General features: G+C 39.0%; 1 protein-coding gene across 1 annotated transcript in view; it reads left to right on the top strand.

The window, feature by feature from the left end:
* LOC125911419 (rho GTPase-activating protein 15-like) overlaps positions 1-5,808 on the top strand; it is a 259,727-nt gene extending 253,919 nt beyond the window's left edge. Inside the window, exon 7 of the mRNA XM_049615271.1 lies at positions 5,007-5,808. Within this exon, the coding sequence (XP_049471228.1) occupies positions 5,007-5,190 (184 nt within the window). The 3' untranslated portion in view covers positions 5,191-5,808. The remainder of the gene's footprint in view (positions 1-5,006) is intronic.
* The last annotated feature ends 15,636 nt before the right edge of the window (positions 5,809-21,444 follow it).

Raw genomic sequence — 21,444 nt, 5'->3', positions numbered from 1 at the left:
CAGTAGGCCTTTAGCAAAACCAGCTAGAGCAGCATTTCCTAATCCATGCTCCTCAGGAAAGCCAATCTATGACATCTAAGTCAGTTAAGGAAGACACGAGTCAAAGAGAAGCAGCGGTATTTTTTTCTGCAGGACTTTTCAGAGCCTTTATTATGCTATTGTGTATCATGAATTTGCAAGAAGAAAAAGTGGCATACAATTTTCTCCAAAACTTATCTTACTTTGGCATGCTATTTTTGCAAATCATATCACAGAAAGGGGGTTTTTCAGAACTCACGTTGTGAAAGGTATCATCAGACTCATAGTAAAAACCTACATGGTTTCTGAGTCAGATCTTCCCTTCCAAATCTATGACTCAACTGCATTTTAAGCTACTGGAAGTATAACTTAACTGTTTTTGAGAGTTTTCTGCCTTTGGTACTAGAGTTTTTTTTCTGTGGATGGCTTTTCTTTCTTTTAGTACCCTATGTTTCTCCTGTGCGTGTGTTTACTACTTGAAGTCTTTAGATTTAATGGCACTTGCAGTATGCAGCTGGTCCCCACAGTGGGAGTGGAAATTTGAAATTCATTGATTTGAGGTAAAAAACAGAACAAAACAAACAAACAAAAAAACCCTGAGATTTAAATAATTTTCAAGTTATACTTTGAAAGTCTGGTCGATTCCCTATGTGGTCCTAAATCAACCCCTTAACTATTTAACAGTTTATTGAGGTAGAGAATAGGTAAGTTCACATTTGAATAAGGAAGTTTATAATGACCTTAATACATTTTCCAACACATCCCCAGTTTTGGGGACTTCTTTGCTGGAAATGTCTACTCGCTATTAGAAAGGAATCTAATCCAATTTAAACATTGATGTGAGAATGTATTTGCCTAGCTACATGAATCATATAATGTGGTAGATGGTGACTTCTACCCCAAACTGGTCTTCATTATCAGTATCTTTTCTCACTGAAAGCTTGTTTGATTTCTCAACACACCAGCTACTGGTTGGTTGACATTCAGAAAAACAATTGCCAATGAAATACACATAAACACACACACACACACACACACACACACACACAAGCACACATTCAGTAACACTGCATAAGAAAAATGGCATGTATTCTATTTAATACACATCCACATTATCTTATTAACTTTCTTCCTTAACTACATTCGATTTTTCTAAAAGTTACTCCAAGTAACTTAATTTTCCAAAATTAGGAGAGAACTCCAAGCTGTTAAGGAAATTTAACCTGCAATAACGCAGCTGTAACAAGAAAACAAAACTATGCGTCGTTTAGTAAAATCTACTGATAACAAGATTATTTTAAAGCTAAAGCACTCATACGTTAAAGCTGGTTCTATTAATATCAAGTAGAAAGTGTGCAGAGAAATGGACAGAAAGGATACAAGTTTGAGATGGAATGAATGCTCCACATTTACACATGCATAAAACCACAAAATGAACATTTGTCCCCAAAAATTTATGAAACATGCATTGGCAGAAATCCCTTAGAGGAGTCCTCTTGCATAACCCACTGGCTAAGATAGAGAAATCTTTCCTTGAGGTGGGTTCTGACATGCAGTGCTAGCCTCCTACTCTCCACCCTATTTAAACTCAGTTTGGTTTCCTCCTCTAGATTTGGCCCTACTCTAGATTCAAAGACCAGGCCTTTGGCTGAGCAGGAAAAATAGGAAGAACTCTGGAAAAATTGATAACTAGTCTAGCCCCATTTCATCCTTCTTTCTCTCCCCTCATGGCCCATGTCCTACATGCTATAACTTTCTGGTATGCCCTGGAAAGCTGAGTCACACACACCCCCCACACACCCAAGTTCCTCCAGATACTACAGGCCTCTTCCAGGGTACTCTTGCACCCTCCTGAGAGCCCTGACTGCCCTCTCCAATAGTGAGCTCTTGGACTCCCTTGATTTCTAGCCTCACCTTTTGGAAGTCTGATGCAGTTCTGTCTCCCAACTATCCCAAATTTCACTTTGCCTCTACCTATTAAAATTATAGCTATTATTGAATAGGAAAATATACCTTCAATCCTTAATCAATCTTCACATCATCCCTTTCCCCTCCCAGTCTCCCTGGACTCCAGTCCTAATTTTCTTCTACCCTGTTGGTCAAGATGCCTTATATCAGTGGTTTGCCTTCACACTTTCAATACTTCCTTGCTTCTTTTCTACCTTCTCTGTGCCCTGTTACCTCTGAGCCCTGTTCTCTGCTAGAAAAATCTTATCAACTTAGATCTGTGCCAGCTATGGATAAAGTTGTTAAGGCAACTTTTGCCTAATAGGTACTCACTGGATTAGATATGTTTCTATATTTGCTTTTAATGAGTTTTTTTTTTTAATTGTGAGAGAGTCAATGAAGGAGTATCACAAAAAAGGTGTTACTTTAAAATCAAAAGAGAAAAGTCTGTTTTTCCCTTACGGTAAATATTATAATGACTTTTATAATAAGAGGCTCTGGGAAAGGCTCAAGAGAGATCTTAAACTGAAGTTTAATAATAGGTATATTAAAATGAAGCAAAGACTCATTCACTCCATTTGTCCCCACTCCAGATTAGAAGAATGTTTAAATCATTTCACAGACTTTGGTAAATGCAGTTAGAAAGTGGTAGAGTTTCTTATATTCCAAAGGAAACTTTAAACTTGAAGTCTCTGATAACTCAGTGACACTCTAAAATATGAGAACACTTTCCAGAATGTAGCCAAGTCAACGCTGCTCACAGGTATAAATGCTCTCCATTGAAAGCAGGAAAAAAAGTGAAAATGGGAGGCAGGATATCTTTAATATTCAGTCGAAATTTGAGAGTTATTTTGCCCACAATAAATCTACTAGAATCAGGCTGTCAATCACAATTCCGCAGTGGGGAATACAAATCCAGGCCCTTTATGGAAGGATCTTATAATGTTATGGAAGATGGCAGAATGAAAAACTGGCCCAGTATTTAAGGAGTCATAACACATACCATGATGATGCTTCCAAAGGCATTGGAACCAAACTGCCTAGGTTTGAACCTCAGCTTTGTATGCCATCAGGCACTTCACCTCTCTCAGCCTCAGTCTTTACATGTGTAAAATGGGCTTAATAATAGAGGTGCCTCATGGAATTATTATGAGTATTGAATGAGATGATAATATAATTATTTAGAACAACACTTCATTTTTTCATGTTGAGCAAGTCAAGGGCATTTTCTTGGCCATGCAGTTGTGCTGTGGGGACTCAAAGTAATGGTGTGGGTCCTTCTCAGTTTCATTCAGGAGAGAGAAGGCATGGTTTCTTGGTCACAGAACTGGTACTTCAGCAATCTGAGTTTATGAAGAGATAAATAAATCAAATCTGCCTGCCTCCTCTTATATACGACCAAACAAAAGATCCTCTCCAGTCCAGCATTCCAGTGTTCTACAGTGAGCCCTGAGATGGAGACCCGACTGCCTTGCGATAAAGACCCTTTGCCTCACTTTCTTCTCAACACTCATATTTCCCTTGGGTCGGGAGGTCTGGTAGAGTTCAGAGTTTAGTATTTCTCAGCACCCTATCCTTCCATATGCTATCCCTATTTCCTTAACATCACTAAAACCTCACCCTTTCTAACTTTAATATAAAATGAAGTAGGCTCCAATGGTAAGAATAAGCATCATTGTTTAAAAGTCTCAATATATCAGATGGGGCTTTATTTTCCTTTTAAGAGTCCTGTGTTGAAGCAGGCAAGGCATAACCATTAATAAAAACCACATCCTAATGTTTCATAGGTATTCCAGCTCCCCATACAGTCCTCACACAAGCAAACATTTCTTTGATTCCAGTGGGACTCTTTTCTTATGCAAATGCTACAGGACTCTGTATTTTATTGAAGTGTGAGCTAAATTGGATGGCCAAAAAGATAGACACTTAGAATTGTGCCATACACCTAAATGTCTCAGAACCTACCTTCTCTACAAAACATATTCCAGTTAGCATTTGTCAGGAACGCTGTTCTTACTCCAATCACTAAAAACTTATTATTATTTTTTGGTTTATGTCTACTTTCCATCATCAACTATGCGTATATTGTTCTTATTTATTGTGCTCGGATTCTTACATAGGCACATCTCACCTGTTTCCTCCATTGACTATAAACTTTTCAAAAAAAAATTTAATATTTATTTAGTTTTGAGAGAGAGACAGACAGACAGACAGGGACAGGCAGACAGAGAGACAGAATGTGAACAGGGGAGGAGCAGAGAGAGAGGGAGACACAGAATCTGAAGTAGGCTCCAGCCTCTGAGCTGTCAGCACAGAGCCGACATGGGGCTCGAATTCACAAACCACCAGATCATGACTTGAGCTGAAGTCGGATGCTTAACCATCTGAGCTACCCAGCTACCCCTGACTATAAACATTTTGAAGGCTGAATCTTGTTAACTTCCCACCGTAATTTTTGGTGTTTATTTATCCATTCATTCCACATTTATTGAACACTCACAATGTCCAGGTACTATGGGGATAAAAAGTTATGGGGCGCCTCGGTGGCTCAGTCGGTTGAGCGTCCGACTTCGGCTCAGGTCATGATCTCATGGCTCGTGAGTTCGAGACCCGCGTCGGGCTCTGTGCTCACAGCTCAGAGCCTAGAGCCTGCTTCATATTCTGGGTCTCCCTCTCTCTCTCTGCCCTTCCCCTTCTCATGCTGTCTCTGTCTCTCAAAAATAAATAAACGTTAAAAAAAATTTAAAAAAAAGTTGTACCAGGCAATGAATCCTTCTCCCCAAGTCATAGGTCCTATCTTCATAATAAAGCATAAAGAGTAAAAGACTAAAGAATGTTACGGCAGTTGCCATTTTTGTAGAACTAGAAAAATGTTTTGTCTGTGTTTCATTCTCCACCAAAGCCAGTCACTGCCCTTTCTTTCTTTAAATTGAAATTTTAAAAAGAAAAAGGATTCAAGAACACAGAATTTTAGAAATCAAAAGTAGCCACAATTTCACTTCGAACTCAGGGAATCTTCTCTCTTTCCCTTCCCCCTCCAGGATAGTGGCCAAAGCCTCCAAGAACCTCATGTCCACACAAAGCCTGGGGATTGTATTTGGACCCACCCTTCTGCGAGCTGAAGGTGAAATGGGTAACATGGCGGTACATATGGTGTACCAAAACCAGATAGCTGAGCTCATGCTGAGTGAGTACAATAAGATCTTCGGCTCAGAGGAAGACTGACAGACAAGACAACTTACTGAATACGTTCACATCTGTCTCGATGCCTAATATTTTTACATTTCTGTAAACATATTTCTGAAATATTTTTTGCCTTTCAAGCGACAGATGCCTCATTTTGTGAAAACTTAGTGATAATTTTGTGTTTAAGTTCCAAACATTTGAATAAAATAGTTGACAATATTTGCCTATATGTGTTCTACATTAACCCCTTCAGTCCTGTTCCTTCTAGCACTTCGAGGCCTTCATTATACATGCTCCACACTGTTAAATAATGTGCTGAGCACAACACATATCCAAACAGCAGTTTTAAAGCTGCTCCCGGGCATTGGGTGTGTACGTGGGTTGAGTGAGTGTTGTCAATATGGGTATATGTGCACACAGGTGAGACTTCTCACTACCCTGGCTGCCTCAAGCATGTTCCCATACTCCTACTTGTACAAGAGTAATACCAACAGAGAAAAGAAGTCAGAAATTAATCATTTTTAAATGAACAAAGGAGATCAGGTTCTCCACTAAGACAAATATATTTCATCTTTCAGAAACATTTCTGCATGTGCAAATATAAAATACAGCCCAGTTGTCCTCAATGTTAGATGGTGAAATGTACAAATACAACAAGCTGAATGGCATGTTTTTGAAGAAAAATGACATTTCAAAACATTTGCCATTGGAGATTATACACACACACACACACACACACACACACACACTATTTGCAGTCCCATAAACATATTGTCTTATAAATGAGAAGCAAAACTAGGGCCCTGGAATTTTGATCTTTATATTATACAGGAATTTCATGACCACTCATTTTTAATGTTATCATCCATTTTGAATCTTCATCAAACTGTATATCTTCCTTTGCCCTGGCTATGTCATTTTATGTAGAATTTTTATTACGCTTCTGAGGATGCTTTATTGGTGAATTACATTAAATCCATCTAGAAACAACTTTTTAAAAAGGCTTTTTTTTCATATGCCTGAAGGATTACTTGACTAGACTTGGATTGCTTTATCCATTTGATGGTTAGTTTCAGTTGTCATGGATAAACAAAAGAATAACTGTCTAGAATATATCAAACATTGTTTTATTTTGAAAAGTATGTTCTAGCTGAACACATCTCATATCCAGTTTTGTGAAAGTATTCTGCCAATAAAAATGTAGACTTTTGCTTGACAGCTTTTTAATCAAATTCAAAAGGAATAAATAAAACTAATCCAGTGTAATAAAGAGTAAGCCTAGTTATCGATTTGTTCATAAAATGAAAAATAAAGCATGTAAATAAAACGTGTGAAGTATGGATTCAAAAACAAACACACTTAGAATAATGAGCTCAGAAGCATAGGCTGTCGGCATAGATGGGGTATATGGCACAGGGGGAGAGTCTGGTCAAGAGAAAGCCAGATGTGCACACAGCTCCAGCATCCACAGAGCTGCCTGAGAAAGAAGTTACCTTGCTCCTCTTTGAATGTCTTCATCTTGGCCATGGCGCCACTAAGTCAGCTCATGGCCAAGAACAGAGAAGCAACCACAATAAAGGCTGAAGAGTGGTTTCATCAAGTGGGATGTATACACATACCACAAAGCCAAGGCAAGTCACATGAGGCAGAATCCCATGACCTAAAGTCACTGGTAACAGTAAGATGATAAACTCGCCAGCCTTAAGCTCTTATATGTAAAGTTGTACTTAAGCCTTTCAGAAAAACATGGAAACATGAAACAAGAGTTTCTGGCATTCTATTTCAAGTCTTCCTCATTTCCATGACATTCCATATTCTGAATTACATCTTCTCCAAGATTTTAATTACTTCTCTTTTTGAATGGGGAAGAGTGGGTTGAGTAGTTCCAGCATTGAAATCGTATCCCTCCCTGTGTCCATCTTTAAAGTTACTCTGGGAGCATCAGCCAGAAAGAAGCAGCACTAACAGCCAAAGAGAAGTGGCATTACCTGCTTTGAGCAGGGACTCATAGCCCCTCGTCTCTGCTACTTTCCAGATTTATAATCTTCGAAAGCACCAGCTTCTTGATTTTCAATCGGATGGGATTTAGCCTGATTCAAACCCCAGCTGTGTCCTGTCCCTGCCTGCTAAGGGCATTTAATCAAAGACTGTATTTCCTCTCTGGAATAAGACCATTCCACGGTACTGAGCCAAAGCACCCATGAGAGGATCTGATTTGTACACACTAACGGCATGCAAAGGGTTATACCAAAAGGTCATTAGATCCCAGAACATCCCAAAGACAGTAATGATGATCATATCAACTATTCCAAGTTAAATTTTTTTTTTCTTAATGTTAATTTATTTTTGAGAGAGAGAGACAGAGTGTGAGTGGGGAAGGGGCAGAGAGAGGTGGAGACACAGAATCCGAAGCAGACTCCAGGCTCTGAGCTGTCAGCACAAAGCCCGATACAGGGCTCGAACTCACAAACTGTGAGATCATGACCTGAGCTGAAGTCTGACACTCAACTGACTGAGCCACCCAGGCGCTTCATCAACTATTCCAAATTTAAAAGCCAAGACGGTAGTTATACTAGGTTGACCCACTAAAGAGTTAGATTTTATAAAACTGATCCATATTCTTCGTCAAGAAAACATAAAAAAAAATGAACACTCTTAATGACATAAGCACTCTGAGCCAGGTGCAAGTCTAGGCAGTTGCGATGCAAATATAAAATAAGGCAAATTCCTACCCTCTGTAAATTCCAGAGTCCAGTAAGAGAGAAAACTCATCTAAAGGTTAATCTAAGATCAGGGACCTCAGCCATCTTAATAACCATGTAGCCCCAGGGGTCATCACCTATACATAGAGATGCTAAATAAGTATTTTTGAATGAATGGACAAGCAGAAGCCAGTAACAGAGATATTAACAAAGTTCAGTGGTTGACAGAGATCTAAATAACAGATTGCACCTGGGAAGAGTCAAGTAAACCTTCACTGGGAAGGTAACAATCTAATCTTGACCGGTGAATGAGATTAACCCAAGAAAAATGTAGAAAACATACTAGGAAGCAGAAATGGCATGAACGGGGTTCTAAAAGACTCACTATCTCCAAGGAAATGAGAGAAGCTCAGTGAACAGAGGATGAAGTGCATGCCTAGCAAATTTGCAAGATGGAGCTGGAGAAAGATGCTGGGGTCAGATATAGAACATGGTAAAATACGTATACTGTAGGCAGAAGAGATCCAGTGGGAGCTGTAAAATAAGGAAGCCATAGAAAACTTTCTTTCAAAAAAAAAAAGAAAGAAAAGAATCTCTAGGGGGACCTGGGTGGCCCAGTTGGTTGAGTATCTGACTTTGGCTCAGATCATGATCTCACAGTTCCTGAGTCTGAGCCCCGCATCAGGCTCTCTATGGTCAGCACAGAGCCTGCTTGGGACCCTCTCTGTCTCTGCACACCCACCCCACTCATGCTCTCTCAAATAAATAAATAAACATTAAAAAATGAAACGATGCCTAAATTCACCCGTGGACAGAAGAAACAAACTACCTTGAGGACACTGGCATTTTCTCCTGTGTGTATGTATGTGTGTGTACACTTTGTAGCATTTTCTATCAGGCAATGATAATCTTGTATCTTTAGGAGCATTTCTCTATTATGATGACTAAATATTTTAACAAATTATAATCTATAACTTAGCCTATAGAGTGGAAACCCAAGTCCAAACCAGTCTCCGTGGAAAAGCAAGCCAGTTGGTACATCCCATTGCCACGTGGATTTACCCACCCAGGACAAGGATGATGCCCCTCTTCCATACTCACACAAAAAACTTTGTGGAGACGGTATTTATTTCATCCTATACGTTGAGAATGTGACTTTACATAGCGTGTGCCACAGGACAGGATCACCATGCCACAGCTAGTAACTGAAAGCCATATGATAGTTCTCCCTATCCAATTAGAAAACAAAGGATCCAATTAAGAAAAATTAGAAAAGCTGTTAAAAAGGAACAATCACTTGCCAATGATGCTGTCCTTACAGTTTAACACAGCTAGAGATTGACCTATACTTCTCTTTTCCACATTTATTTTTGTGAATTATAAGTTAATCACCCTGTCAATTCCTAATTAAAAGGCCCTGCAAAGATTTTCACCCAGAAGGACTGTCACTAAGAGTTCGGGGTCACATTGCTCTGTTGTCAAAAATAAGAAAGAAAACCAAAACAATATCAACACTCTCCTTGGGAAACTAAAATCTTAATACCAAAAAACAAAGACTTTCTTCAGACATAATAATCACATACTATTTCTTCAATTAAAGTGTTTCATCTTATCTGTAGAAAATAGATGGATATTTTTTTTTTCTTTACGCCAAGAGTTGCAAACTCAGATGTTACTAGGGCCAGGCGGGTAATATAAGTGTGTAAAGAGCACGCTTAAGGCATTATGAAGTGATAGCAGCTGGGGAAAAGTCAAGACAACCCCTGGCCAGAAGGGTCGGCTTCTCAAGCCGACATTGCTTACGTGGGAATGTGGGCACAATGTTGCCAGACCTTCAGATCTTTCATGACAAGCCAGAAATTCAGGAACTTCTGTGAAACCTGATTTTTAAGGGCACCTCATAAAACACATTTGAGCAGACTTAGCCTGAGGTTCTCCATTTTTGCGAACTCAGTGTTAAGCCTTCCGATGTTGCAAAGCCTGCTCCCCAGAAAAATGGTAGTGCATGAAGCAAATGGTGGAGATATGTGAATGAGCCAAAGCAATGGGTAAGAGAAGAAAATGAAAAGCGAGAGAGAGGAGAATAAACACTTAGGAGAACTCGCTTTTTAGGTCCTGGCCAAATTATTTACCCTGTCTGGGTCTCACTTTTCCCATCTATAAAATGGAACACTTGCCATATATTGCCTCTTCGGACAAACTAATGGAATCATGAGATGGAGATGAAAACAGGTAATATAGCATGAAACTCTAAGTTGTTCCTAATGGATATGCATGATAGATCTCCAGCTTATTGACAGTGTTATGAACTACAAAAGACAATGAGAAGATTGGGATCAGACTCTAAAAAAAGCCTTGAATGCCATACCAAGAGGCAGTATACTAAGTCTATAGTTGCTTTTTGAGACCTGAAGATTGGTTAGCAGGGAAGTGACTACCAGTCCTGTAAAGATTCTCCTGGCCCTTGATGGGGACAGTTTGAAGCAGGGAGAAATTATAGACACCATTGCCAGACAGAAAATTATTGCAGTAGTACTACTAAGGCAGGTCTGAGTTCAGACAGTGGCAGCAGATATGGTCATCAATATTATGGAGCATCCGACTGAACTTCTGAGTTTCCCTACCATCTCTTAATTATGGCAGGTAAGTGCAAATCATTTGTTATTATGCAGCACCATTTCCAGCTGAATTATAGGGTAGGGGCTGATTCTGGTGTTCTGACAATGATTTGTCATTTGACAGTAACTACCCGAAGACCTTTTGACCAAGTCGTACCCAAGTCACATAAGTATATGTGCTACCAACTTCTGCTTCCGGTATAACTCCTGATGATCAAAGGGTCATTTCTATCTCACCTGGCTCTGATTTCTCCCTCCTTTCTTTTGGAGCAATATTGTTCCTCGGGCCACCCCAAGGACCACAAAGAGAAATTCTGCGGAAACTAATTTTGATTAACTAACATTTATTGAATGCTTGCTATGTGCAAGGAACTGCACTTTACATATATATTGTTTTATTTAATCTTCACAGCTCTATGGAGGGAGGTACTATTATTATCCCTGATTTATACTTGAGGAAAGTGAGGGGAAAAATAATGGAGTTACCCAACTTCATGCAGTTAGTGTCAGGTTAGTATTTGAATCTAAATAATATGGCTCCAGAGGCCCCTGCCTTCACTGTTCTACCATATGCTGACTCCGTTAAGAAAAGAAACTGAAGAAAAGAAGCACATAAACACCCCAAATATTTATACTCTTTATGCAGGTACCTGGTCACTCTCTTGTTACAACACACAAGGAGGCTGTCGTTCTCATACTAATTTTCGTAGAAGAACAAGAGGGATATTATGAATTTCCCCAAAGAAATGCAGAGTACCTTTGTTGTTACGGTGAAATCTCATTCATGTTATTTCTATTATACCTTTAATATTTACATATCATTTCATCTTCCTACGTGCCTTATGGACATTGTACTGACCATTTTACTGCATGGTACAGGGGACAGCATGGACACCTCTTTGCCCACATCTCTAAAAGTACTGGTGTAGGTGCCTCTACTCTATGTTACATCATCTTGTCCTGCCTTGGGTCATATTTGTCAATGTCCTTTTATCCTTGATCACCTCATACTGCCTAATATTGTATTGAAATTAAATCTGGCCCTTTAGAGGTCCTGTGCAATATGAAAAAAATAAGTCCCCAACAATTTTTTTCTTAGCTATAATTAAAAAACAGTCAGGCATTAAGACACACTGTGCCTCTTGCTGCCGGAGAGTGATCCTGAATCATCCAAATGATGAGAATACAGTGAACATCTTGTACAAAAAGATGACACTTTTCTTTAGTGGTGTTGTCAAAATGAAAATGTCTAGCTGCCTTGGTGAGAGATCTGGCAGAAGAATACACACACACATACACACACACACACACCTTATAGATTTATCCAGCTGAGTTTTGCTCTCTTATACATGAAGCGTGTAGGGTCCATGAAATTCTTAAGCAATCATCTGGATTCTATAGAACATGCCTCATTCAATCAGGAAAGCAGTGAGGGAGAGGGGTGACACTAGCCTATAGTTGCTGCTCAGTCTACACTTGTTGGATGAGTGAACCAAGACAAACACCCGGAACATAAGCCACGTTAAATACAAATATGATCCACCATCAAATTTCCTATCAACTTAGCCAAAGCAAATTAAATGTAGTCTCAGATCACTGGGGTTTGTACCGATTCCTAGTCCCACCTATAAAAGGTCATCAAACAGATACCCCTTCAACAACCTCTCTTGAGGTCTAAGTCCCCAAGAAATACTATCCTACAGCTCAGCAGCAGGGAGGCAGTGAAATTCACTAACCTAGCTCATGCAAGCCCAACAGCAAATTCTGACGACCTGGCTTCAGATCTGGAAAGTCCAAGCATCTGTAACACCCAGCAACATCTCCCACTCACCTTCCGTGCACAGTCGAATGTAAGGTTTATGTGTTAGATAAATGCTATAGAGCATAGGCTTTCTGACCAGTATACGAAAATCTCAAAAGCCAAGAAATCTGGCAAATACAAAGCATTGGCCTGAAAAATCCTCACTTTCCTCTGGCACCATTTAAGCTGACAGGTTTACTTGAGACACACACACACACACACACTCACATTTTAAGAGCAGGACTTGTGCTAACCATTCTCACATCACTAGCAAAATGTGTTCTAAGTCCATATTGTGAAGCATACTTGAGGACGTGTGGATTTTTCCACATCATTTGGTGACATTTTACACAGTTTAATTTCTGCTCTTTATTGCTAGACCCTACCTTTTTTTCCCTTGCAAACATTCCACCAATGGGATTTCCTTCAGCATTTTAACCCTGGGCTCAGATTCTTTCCTCTCCTTCAGCATCTATCTGCATTGCCGCTACACAATTTTGCCATGATGTATCAAATTGGAGCCTCCCTGATTGAAAGGAAGGGGACAGAGGTGTTCAGCTGCTGCGGAGAGAAACAGGGTCAATGGAGTAGGGGCCAGCCTATGGCTACGAAGGGAAGGCTCAGAACTCCCGCAAGAGGTCAGCATGGAAGGCTCTAGGGAAACATGGTCCCGCTCAGGATGTCCCCTTCCTCGGTCTCCTCAGAAGTCCAGGTGAAAAGCAGCTTTTAAGTTGGAAGGGGTGAAGGATACAATTGAAGCCAAAATTGGTTCGGGCTCACCATTTTTCTAGCTATCAGTTCTGAGGTCACAGTCACTAAAACTGGAAACTTAAAAATGACTTCAAAAAGGCAAACGCTAACTAGATTTCACACTGGATTTCATTTTACTTGGCATTACAGAAAGAATGCAGGTATTAAATAGACTGTTTCCTGTATACAATAAGGTTAATTAGTAGTGAGGGATGGAAAATCGGTGTAGACATAACTCTTTTCGACAGGTATCAAAAATAATCCCCAGATCCCTACAGACCCCAGCTGCATTGAAAGAGAAGCAATATAAAAGATTCTTTAAGCACAAAATTTTCAAACATTCTCCAGGTGTCCCCAGCACCAGTGACACGGGCTCCGAGCCCCCTGCCCCGTGCACAGGCTGGCTCCACTCGCCCTCCCTGTGCTCTAACTTAAGGCTCAGCCACTCACGCTGAATTTCGAGGTGCCCTATAAAGGCTATCCAGACAGAGAGGCTGGGATTGCAAACGTAGAGACAGGAGAACAAAAAGAATATATTGCGGCCTGAATGGGACTTCCCTAAGCTCCTTATCAATAAGGTTAATAAGGGTCTATGCAATTTACTGATCACTAAGATGGAACAGCCCTCCTCACACTCCTCATCTCCACGTCGGCACTGGCTTTTAACGCTTTTCACAGCCAATCACATAAAAGCCCCTTTGCCCGCACCCCAGAGAATAAACTCCAGCTCCCCATCCTGGCCTCTATAAAATCTGTGGTCTGTTATTACACTTCTACCTGCCCTAGTTAAGCAGATTAACAGTTATTTCCTAGAATTTGATCTATGAGGCTCCTTGTAATTGAAGCTGGATTACTCAGATATTTCTAAAAAGAAAAAAAAAGTATTTCTGAAAAACACTTTCCTTTTTTCTCTTGGTTTAATTTTGTTATCCTCAATCGTATGCATAATATAAAAAAAAAATTCAAAACTTCTATCTCCTCTATAAAATACATGTCATATCAAAAAGGTGACAAGAGGGGGGAAAAGTAATTAGTGAGTTCACAGAGTTCAGTAGAAAAGTTAAAATGGAGTAACACATTACTTTTTATGTTAAGATTTCACAAGACAAATCTTGCCTGTGTTTTAATTGCATGTGACCCTGGCAGTGCTACTCTGAAATGAAGTGCCGTAAAATTAAAGATGACAGGCGCTCAAAACAAGTCTTGTGATCTTGATTAGACTACAAAGACCACACTCTCTCTCTGCTGCAACTCAGATATCATGGACTGTTTTATTTGGGGAATTGCTTCATTAATGCCTTCTTTGACTAGACATGTTTATTATTAAAAAAAATACTGAATATGGTGATATCTTGCATAACTAAATAATTCCAAAAAAGCAAGTTATTAATGAGAAGTGTTTAAATAACCCTAAGACCTAATATATATATATACATATATATATATATACATGCACACATGCATGTGTGTATATGAATGTGGGTATATGTAGATGTATATATGCATATTATATATCCATCTTTGATATGTATATTACCTATTCTAGCATAGGATTCTCTGTTATAGCTTGAGAAGCAAAGCAATCTGTCATATTTCCTTATAGCCATATTAAGTTTCTCAGGCCACCAGAATGTATGGAACTATACAATAAAACTATAAAACTATAAAAACTATTTCTGAGAAACACTCCTTGAAATGTTAAACTTTCCAAGCATAGTCCAAGAAGAGAACTGGATATGACTTAATTTTTCAAATTTGTTGCCAAATCATTCTCCCCTGCACATCCCAAGGCCAGCTTGTATTAAGCTCTGTCTCCCCTGCACATCCTGGCAAGGCCAGCTAAAGGGCCTGCTTGAGTCCCTTCAGCACTCTGGGTCAGGTCTCCCTTTCACCCTGGGTAGATCAGATTATCATTCATCTATAAAGTCACCTGCATTTGAAATTTTTTTAATGTTTGTTTATTGTGAAAGAGAGAGAGAGATTGTGAGCAGGAGAGGAGCAGAGAGAGAGAGAGGGGGGGGAGAGAGAGAGAGAGAGAGAGAGACAGAATCCTAAGCAGGCTCCATGCTCAGCACAGAGCCCAGCATGGGGCTTTATCTCACAACCACAAGATCACAACGTGGGCTGATACCAAGAGTCAGATGCTTAACAGACTGAGCCACCCAGGTGCCCCTACATTCCAAATTTCTATGATTCTGTTATTTTGTCCCATTTTAAGAGCATTATTTTCAATTCATATATTTCTCTTTTGGAAGCAAAAGGATTTGTACTGGTTATATGGATGTTACTATCAGCAGGGATGTATGGATTCAAACTCGAATCAAAGCTGGGGATCTGGTTTCTAGAGTTCACTTTTTTTATTGAGTAACTGTGATTCCAGGAAAGTCTCTATACACATCTGTTTCCATTTCCTTAAATTTAAAATACGTATAGCAATTTCTCCCCTACCTAACATGGCTATTGAGAAAATAAAATATGATCACAGATATAAAACCTCTTTGAAAAGTATAAGACATAAAGCTTCCTAATCAGCAGTATTTTTAGTACAATTATCCTATCAATGGTCTTCAGTATATACAAGAGGCTTTTTCACTTACAAGCCAAATGGTCCTTTAACCTAAAATACTGTATCTTCAAAGAGCCTACATATCTGCCTTTAAAATGAAATCTGTTTCTCTGCAGAGTTTCTCAACACTGTTGAAAATCCTCAGGTGTGGAATGTGTTGCATCTCTCACAGGAGAGACTTTATTGGGCAGAAGAACCCAGGAGCATGAACATTAGAAAGTGTTTATTAGAATCTAATTGAGCACAGGATTGAAAAACTGTTACGCTAAGAGTTATATCTACTTGCCATCTCTTAATCTCTCTCTGCCTGTGTTTATCTGTGTGCCTCTCTCTCCTTGTCTTTTTCTATCTCTGTGCTTCTTCTCTGTCTCTCTTTATTTCTGGGCCGCACACTCATACCTAGTGCCAGAATTTTAACCTAGGATTTATGATTTCGTGGACCCCTGGGCTTTGGCAGATATGTGAACTCTTGGAGTTGGTGAATTTTTCTGGAATTGAAGTCTAGAGTGCTCATCACATTCTCAAGGAGGTCTGCAATTGGGAATTACTGCTCTAGATTCACTTCCCAGCTTATTAGCACTACTGTCCTATGTCTGAATTAAACCTCAGATGGGTTACGTTCAACTGAATCCCAAGCTCTACCAGCCCCTGAGGAGTCTTCATGGCTTTCTGTCTGAATGCCTGACAGGGCAAGCTGGTCCAAGGAGTGAAATATAGATCCAACAAAATCAATTAGTACACATCAAAAAATGATGATTCCATCCTTCAAGGACCTCCCATTTAAAATTGATGCAAATCGTAATTAGGGGCACCCATGAAATTAAGATACTTTGCTTGTTATTCAATGGAGGATGCTTAGTCTTTTAAGAATAAATCCAAGAGTCATATAAACAGTCTATTCTCACAATGCTCACATTTAAACTGTGCCAGACACATGCCCTGTGCCTGCATGGTACTTCTACACCATTAGCTGCCACAAATCAAAGGGAATGTCATTGCTTTTAATAGGATTACATAGAACCCAGTAACACGCAGGAAGACTAGCTTTAGACTGAGTAACTGGCCAGTAATTTGGATGTTTAACTAAATGATTGGCTGCCAAATTGACAGGTCATCCACACTGAACTAGCCACTATTCCATGAATTTTCATGACCAGGATCACAATGGTTCATTTGCATGTGTGAAATTCTGCTGTGAAGCTGGCTTTTGAACTGGCTAGCTCAGCCAAAGATGTGTTTCACACCGCCATGCATTAGTGCCCTAGAAATACCATCACATGAGGGTAGGATAGATCTCCCCAAACCCTTCCATTTAAATGCAATCTGTAACTAAGCAGGCCAATCAATGAAAATGATAATGACTGGAATGTAAAGAATACAGAGGGAAGCTGGGATGTTACAAAACTAACATTAGCAACAAAAATAAACATTTGGATGAGCAGAGAGAAGTTTAAAGTCTTTAGATCTCAAAAAAAAAAAAAAAAGTTTTGGATTTGCATGGGACTATTGCTAACAGTAACTTCTCACACAGTGGACATTCGGGGAATACCAAGGCCTCATTGACAGGATTTTTAGCAAACAGCTATAAACCACCGATTACGTATAATGCAATGCGACAGACATGAGGACAACAAACACAAGCCCCATGAGACAAAGCCTTTCACTTAAGGGATTTAAGATCTAGTCATAGATGCAAAGACATGAGGCAAAAAAAAAAATAGATAAATCATAATAAACATGTGCCAATTATCCTGCAACAGGACTGTGATATAGAAGTGATGTAATGATTATTTCAAAGATGAGGAAATGTAAGCTTTAAAGAGGTTTTATCATTGCCCAAGGGAATACAGCTAGGAGGTAGTTTTGAACCAGGTATGTCCATGTTTAGACAAATACTCTTAGTTCCGTCATATTAAAAAGATAAGAATTCTAAAATATAGTTACTTCATCAAGTAATAGAAAATAATACAATATAAATATATATAGATATAAGAGATATATATAGATAATATATATATATAATAGAAAGTAATACAATATAAATATATAGTAATATCAAATTGAATAATTAAACAAGGGAAATTTATATGATGAAATATTATGGAGACTTTTGAAATCTATTGTATATGAGTACTATTGACAAGAGAAATTTTGCTAAGAGAAAAACTAGGCAATGAAATCACAGGTACAGAATAATGCCGTTATTGTTATATATACTGTAATATGCATACACACAACAGAATATCCATGATGGTTCTCCTTGGGTGTGAGATTATCGGTAATTAATTTTCTTGCATTATGCCTGGCATATCCCCAAGTTTTTTCTTTGAGCATTTGTCACTTTCATAATTAGAAAAGCCTCAAATATAATTTTAAATATATTTCTGGTGGTAATATAAGACTTTACATGGTCACTGACACAAAAAATAAGATCCAAGGAACTTCAAATGGCCCATGTTAAACAAGGGCCTGAAGAAATCAGAAGAGACTCCAAAATACCCATGGCTCATGAGGGAAAGTCAGGTCAAGAAGAAAGGGGTCAGGTCAAGGGTGTAACATGAGTAAAATCCAATCTTTCCCATAGAAAGATGCACTGGGGGGATCAGACCTGTTTGGCTACAATGGAGAATTACAGCGAATGAGGGGTCAGAGGGATAGTTGACTTTACATCCTTTATGGATTATCTTTTTAAACGTGGAACTAAGTAAAACTTAGATGCCCTTATGTGACAACATTTCTAGGACACAAAACCATAGACACCAGATGTGTCCTTTGGCTTAGACACCTGGTTCACTAGCCAACTTCACAGTGGAATTTCACACATGAGAAAATAGGTAAGGGCCAAATTTTGGAAGCCCTGAAATGCCAAGCAAGCAAGTTGGACTTTATCCTGTGGGCAGTGGGGAACCTCTGAAGTTTTAAGCAGGGGTGGGGGGGGGGGGGGGGGTGGGGGGGAATGGAGCAAAAACATTTTAGTAAAATTAATCTGACAGCACTGGGGAGTGAGTTGGATGGGAAACAATTACATGTGTCTTTTCATATGCTTCTTTATGTTTTTCTGTAACTATCCTATCTTCTTCAATTAGGATTATCAACTCCTTGAGAAGAAAAACCATGTCATATTTCTTTGCAGATCTGCCGTTTCTGTGCAGTAGAGGAAGTATTAAACAGTTAAAAGCACCAGCTTTGGATTCGGAGTCCTCCGTGGGGCCCTCAGCTCCTTGAAGGAGTCATATGATCTTCCTAAGCCTCAGTGTGCTCACCTGTAAAATGGGGGCAGTAATACCCACTCAGAGGACTGAGAATGAGGATTGAGTGAGATTATGAGATTGTGTGTGCAAAGCCCCTAGAATGGAAGTGTGCACTAATTGGTAACCATTGTTTCAGCAATCACTATCACTCCAGAAAAGCTAACAAGACGAGTTTGTTGGTGAAGGCAATGATGCTGATGTTTGATTTTGACTCTCTAAATTAGACACTGACTGGAAGAGTGTGTCTTTACTAATACTAACTTCAAAGCCAATCATTCTAAGGACAAGTTTGGGCACTGGAAAGATTCCAAGGGCAACGACTGGGGCCCACTGAACCTAATACATATGGAGCCCAGCAGGATACGTGTTTGTGAGCCAAAATAAGTCTTGAGCAAGTGAAAAAGAGATAGCTGGACGGTATGGACTTCCTAGAACAATAAGTGGTATCTGTGAAAAGAATGGCCACATCCCCATCCACAAGAATGAAAAATGATGTCTGGCAGCATTGATATCATCCAAAGAAACCTTCCCGCTGAATTTCTGCTAACCGATACTATCACAAGGTACCTTACTTCACAGTGTCCCTTACAGGTAGAGCTGGCAGATACCTTCTGGGCTTAGATAAAATGCCCTGAACTCGGAGAGATAACAGACTCTAGGTCTTGGACAGAAAATGCACCGGATAAGTCTGTAGCAGCCTGTTGTTCCAAAAGACAAGAAAGCCACGAAAGACTAATGTGATCATATCAAAAAGACGCGACAGCCAATTTGAAGAGACTCCCACTGACCTGAGACAGTAATATAAGGCCCCAAATTTATGATAATTGCAATGGATTGAAAGGTATCAAATATACTTTTTAAAATCTAGGCAATAATACTAGCAAAAACAAAACAAAACGAAACTTCCTTGCTTACCAAAAAAACCCAAAAAACAAAAAACAAAAAACCACACTCATAAAACAAAGCAAGATTCTGAAAATTCATGTATAAAGAAAATAAGAGTATTTATATGAATATATATGTGTAATACATACTCATCTGACACTCTACATGAATAGTATTTTGGCAGAAGCAAATAGTTGATGAAGAAAAATTTTTATAGAAGAATTCCCACTAAAAAATGCAGAAAGAAAATTTTATACATACTCAAAAGTAAATGAAGCAGTATAATAAAGCTCCAAGTATTCATTTCCTAGTTGTAACAAGTACCAACATTTTTCTAAGCTTATTTCATCTATCTGCCACTTACTTTCCTTGAATATTTTAAAATGAATCCCAGACATCATCTCATTTCAACTGCAAGTAAAAAATCAAAAAAGGGGGGGGCGGTGCGCCTGGGTGGCTCAGTCGGTTAAGCGGCTGACTTCGGCTCAGGTCATGATCTCGCGGTCTGTGGGTTCGAGCCTCGCATCGGGCTCTGTGCTGACAGCTCAGAGCCTGGAGCCTGTTTCAGATTCTGTGTCTCCCTCTCTCTGACCCTCCCCCGTTCATGCTCTGTCTCTCTCTGTCTTAAAAATAAATAAACGTTAAAAAAATTTAAAAAAAAAAATCAAAAAAAGAAAGATACCTGAAACCTAATGTTAACGCTGTTCATAACATCTAGAAATTACACTAAAGGTAAAATAAAACTCTATCAGATAAAAGTAGCTTTTCACTATTTATCCCACCCAACCATGCAGTCAACTCATAGAATATGTAAAAGTATAAAAGATATATCTGTTTTTGTGAGCCAGGCTACTCATGACCCCTGCTGTCAAAATGGATTTGGTGCCTAAAGAAGCAATAGAGGCAACCAGAAATTATTCGAATGGACCAAAGTTAACAGGACCAAGTACATTCTAACTTAATAGAGAGGAGCCTTACTTACCTTTATAAGTAAATCTGGGGTCTGAGGATATATCTGTAACCCCACCATGAGGTAACCCTCAGATATATCAATGAAGAAATAAAAAAGAAGGGTCACAAAGGAGAAATATTTAATGTCAGAAATTTCCCTTCATGTGACCTAATCTCTCCTTTTCCCCTTAGATGAGTTATTTAAAACTTCTACAAGTAAATCCACTTTCCCAGGTGAGCACAAAGTGACTTCTAGAACTGCCCTCTATATCCATGAAATTGACTTTCTGTTATCTTTTAATTTCCTCAAAATCCCAAAGAAGTTTTTGAAAAAGCCTGTGGTGTTATGGTTGCTCTGATTACCACTGTTATTCTGGCCAATACATGTATGTTTCAAAGCCTGCCCGTTGATATTCCAATGAATTGAACAAAATGATGTCTCAGCAGTAAATGAGAGAAAACATGCATCTAAATATGTTAATATAAATTCTTATTTTTCCATTGATCCAAGTTCATAATTTTTTCAACTTAAAAAATGTTTCTCTTATAATTTCAATATCATGACTACAACTTAAAAGAATCCTTTCTTGTCTATTTTTATTTATCTCTAAATTATGTTCTTTATCTGCCTTCATTACAGAAACATCTATTCCCAATCAGCACTGAAAGACAAAATACTATCTACATACTTCCAGAAAAAGCAATTTGACACATTTCTCAGTAGCCTGACAGTATCCAACCTGATGGTCTGAATACCAGAATTAGAACA

The sequence above is a fragment of the Panthera uncia genome, assembly GCF_023721935.1.
Source record: "Panthera uncia isolate 11264 chromosome C1 unlocalized genomic scaffold, Puncia_PCG_1.0 HiC_scaffold_3, whole genome shotgun sequence".
Taxonomy (NCBI): Eukaryota; Metazoa; Chordata; class Mammalia; order Carnivora; family Felidae; genus Panthera; species Panthera uncia.
The sequence above is the reverse complement of the archived record's forward strand: the minus strand, read 5'-3'. Positions and strand labels throughout refer to the sequence as shown.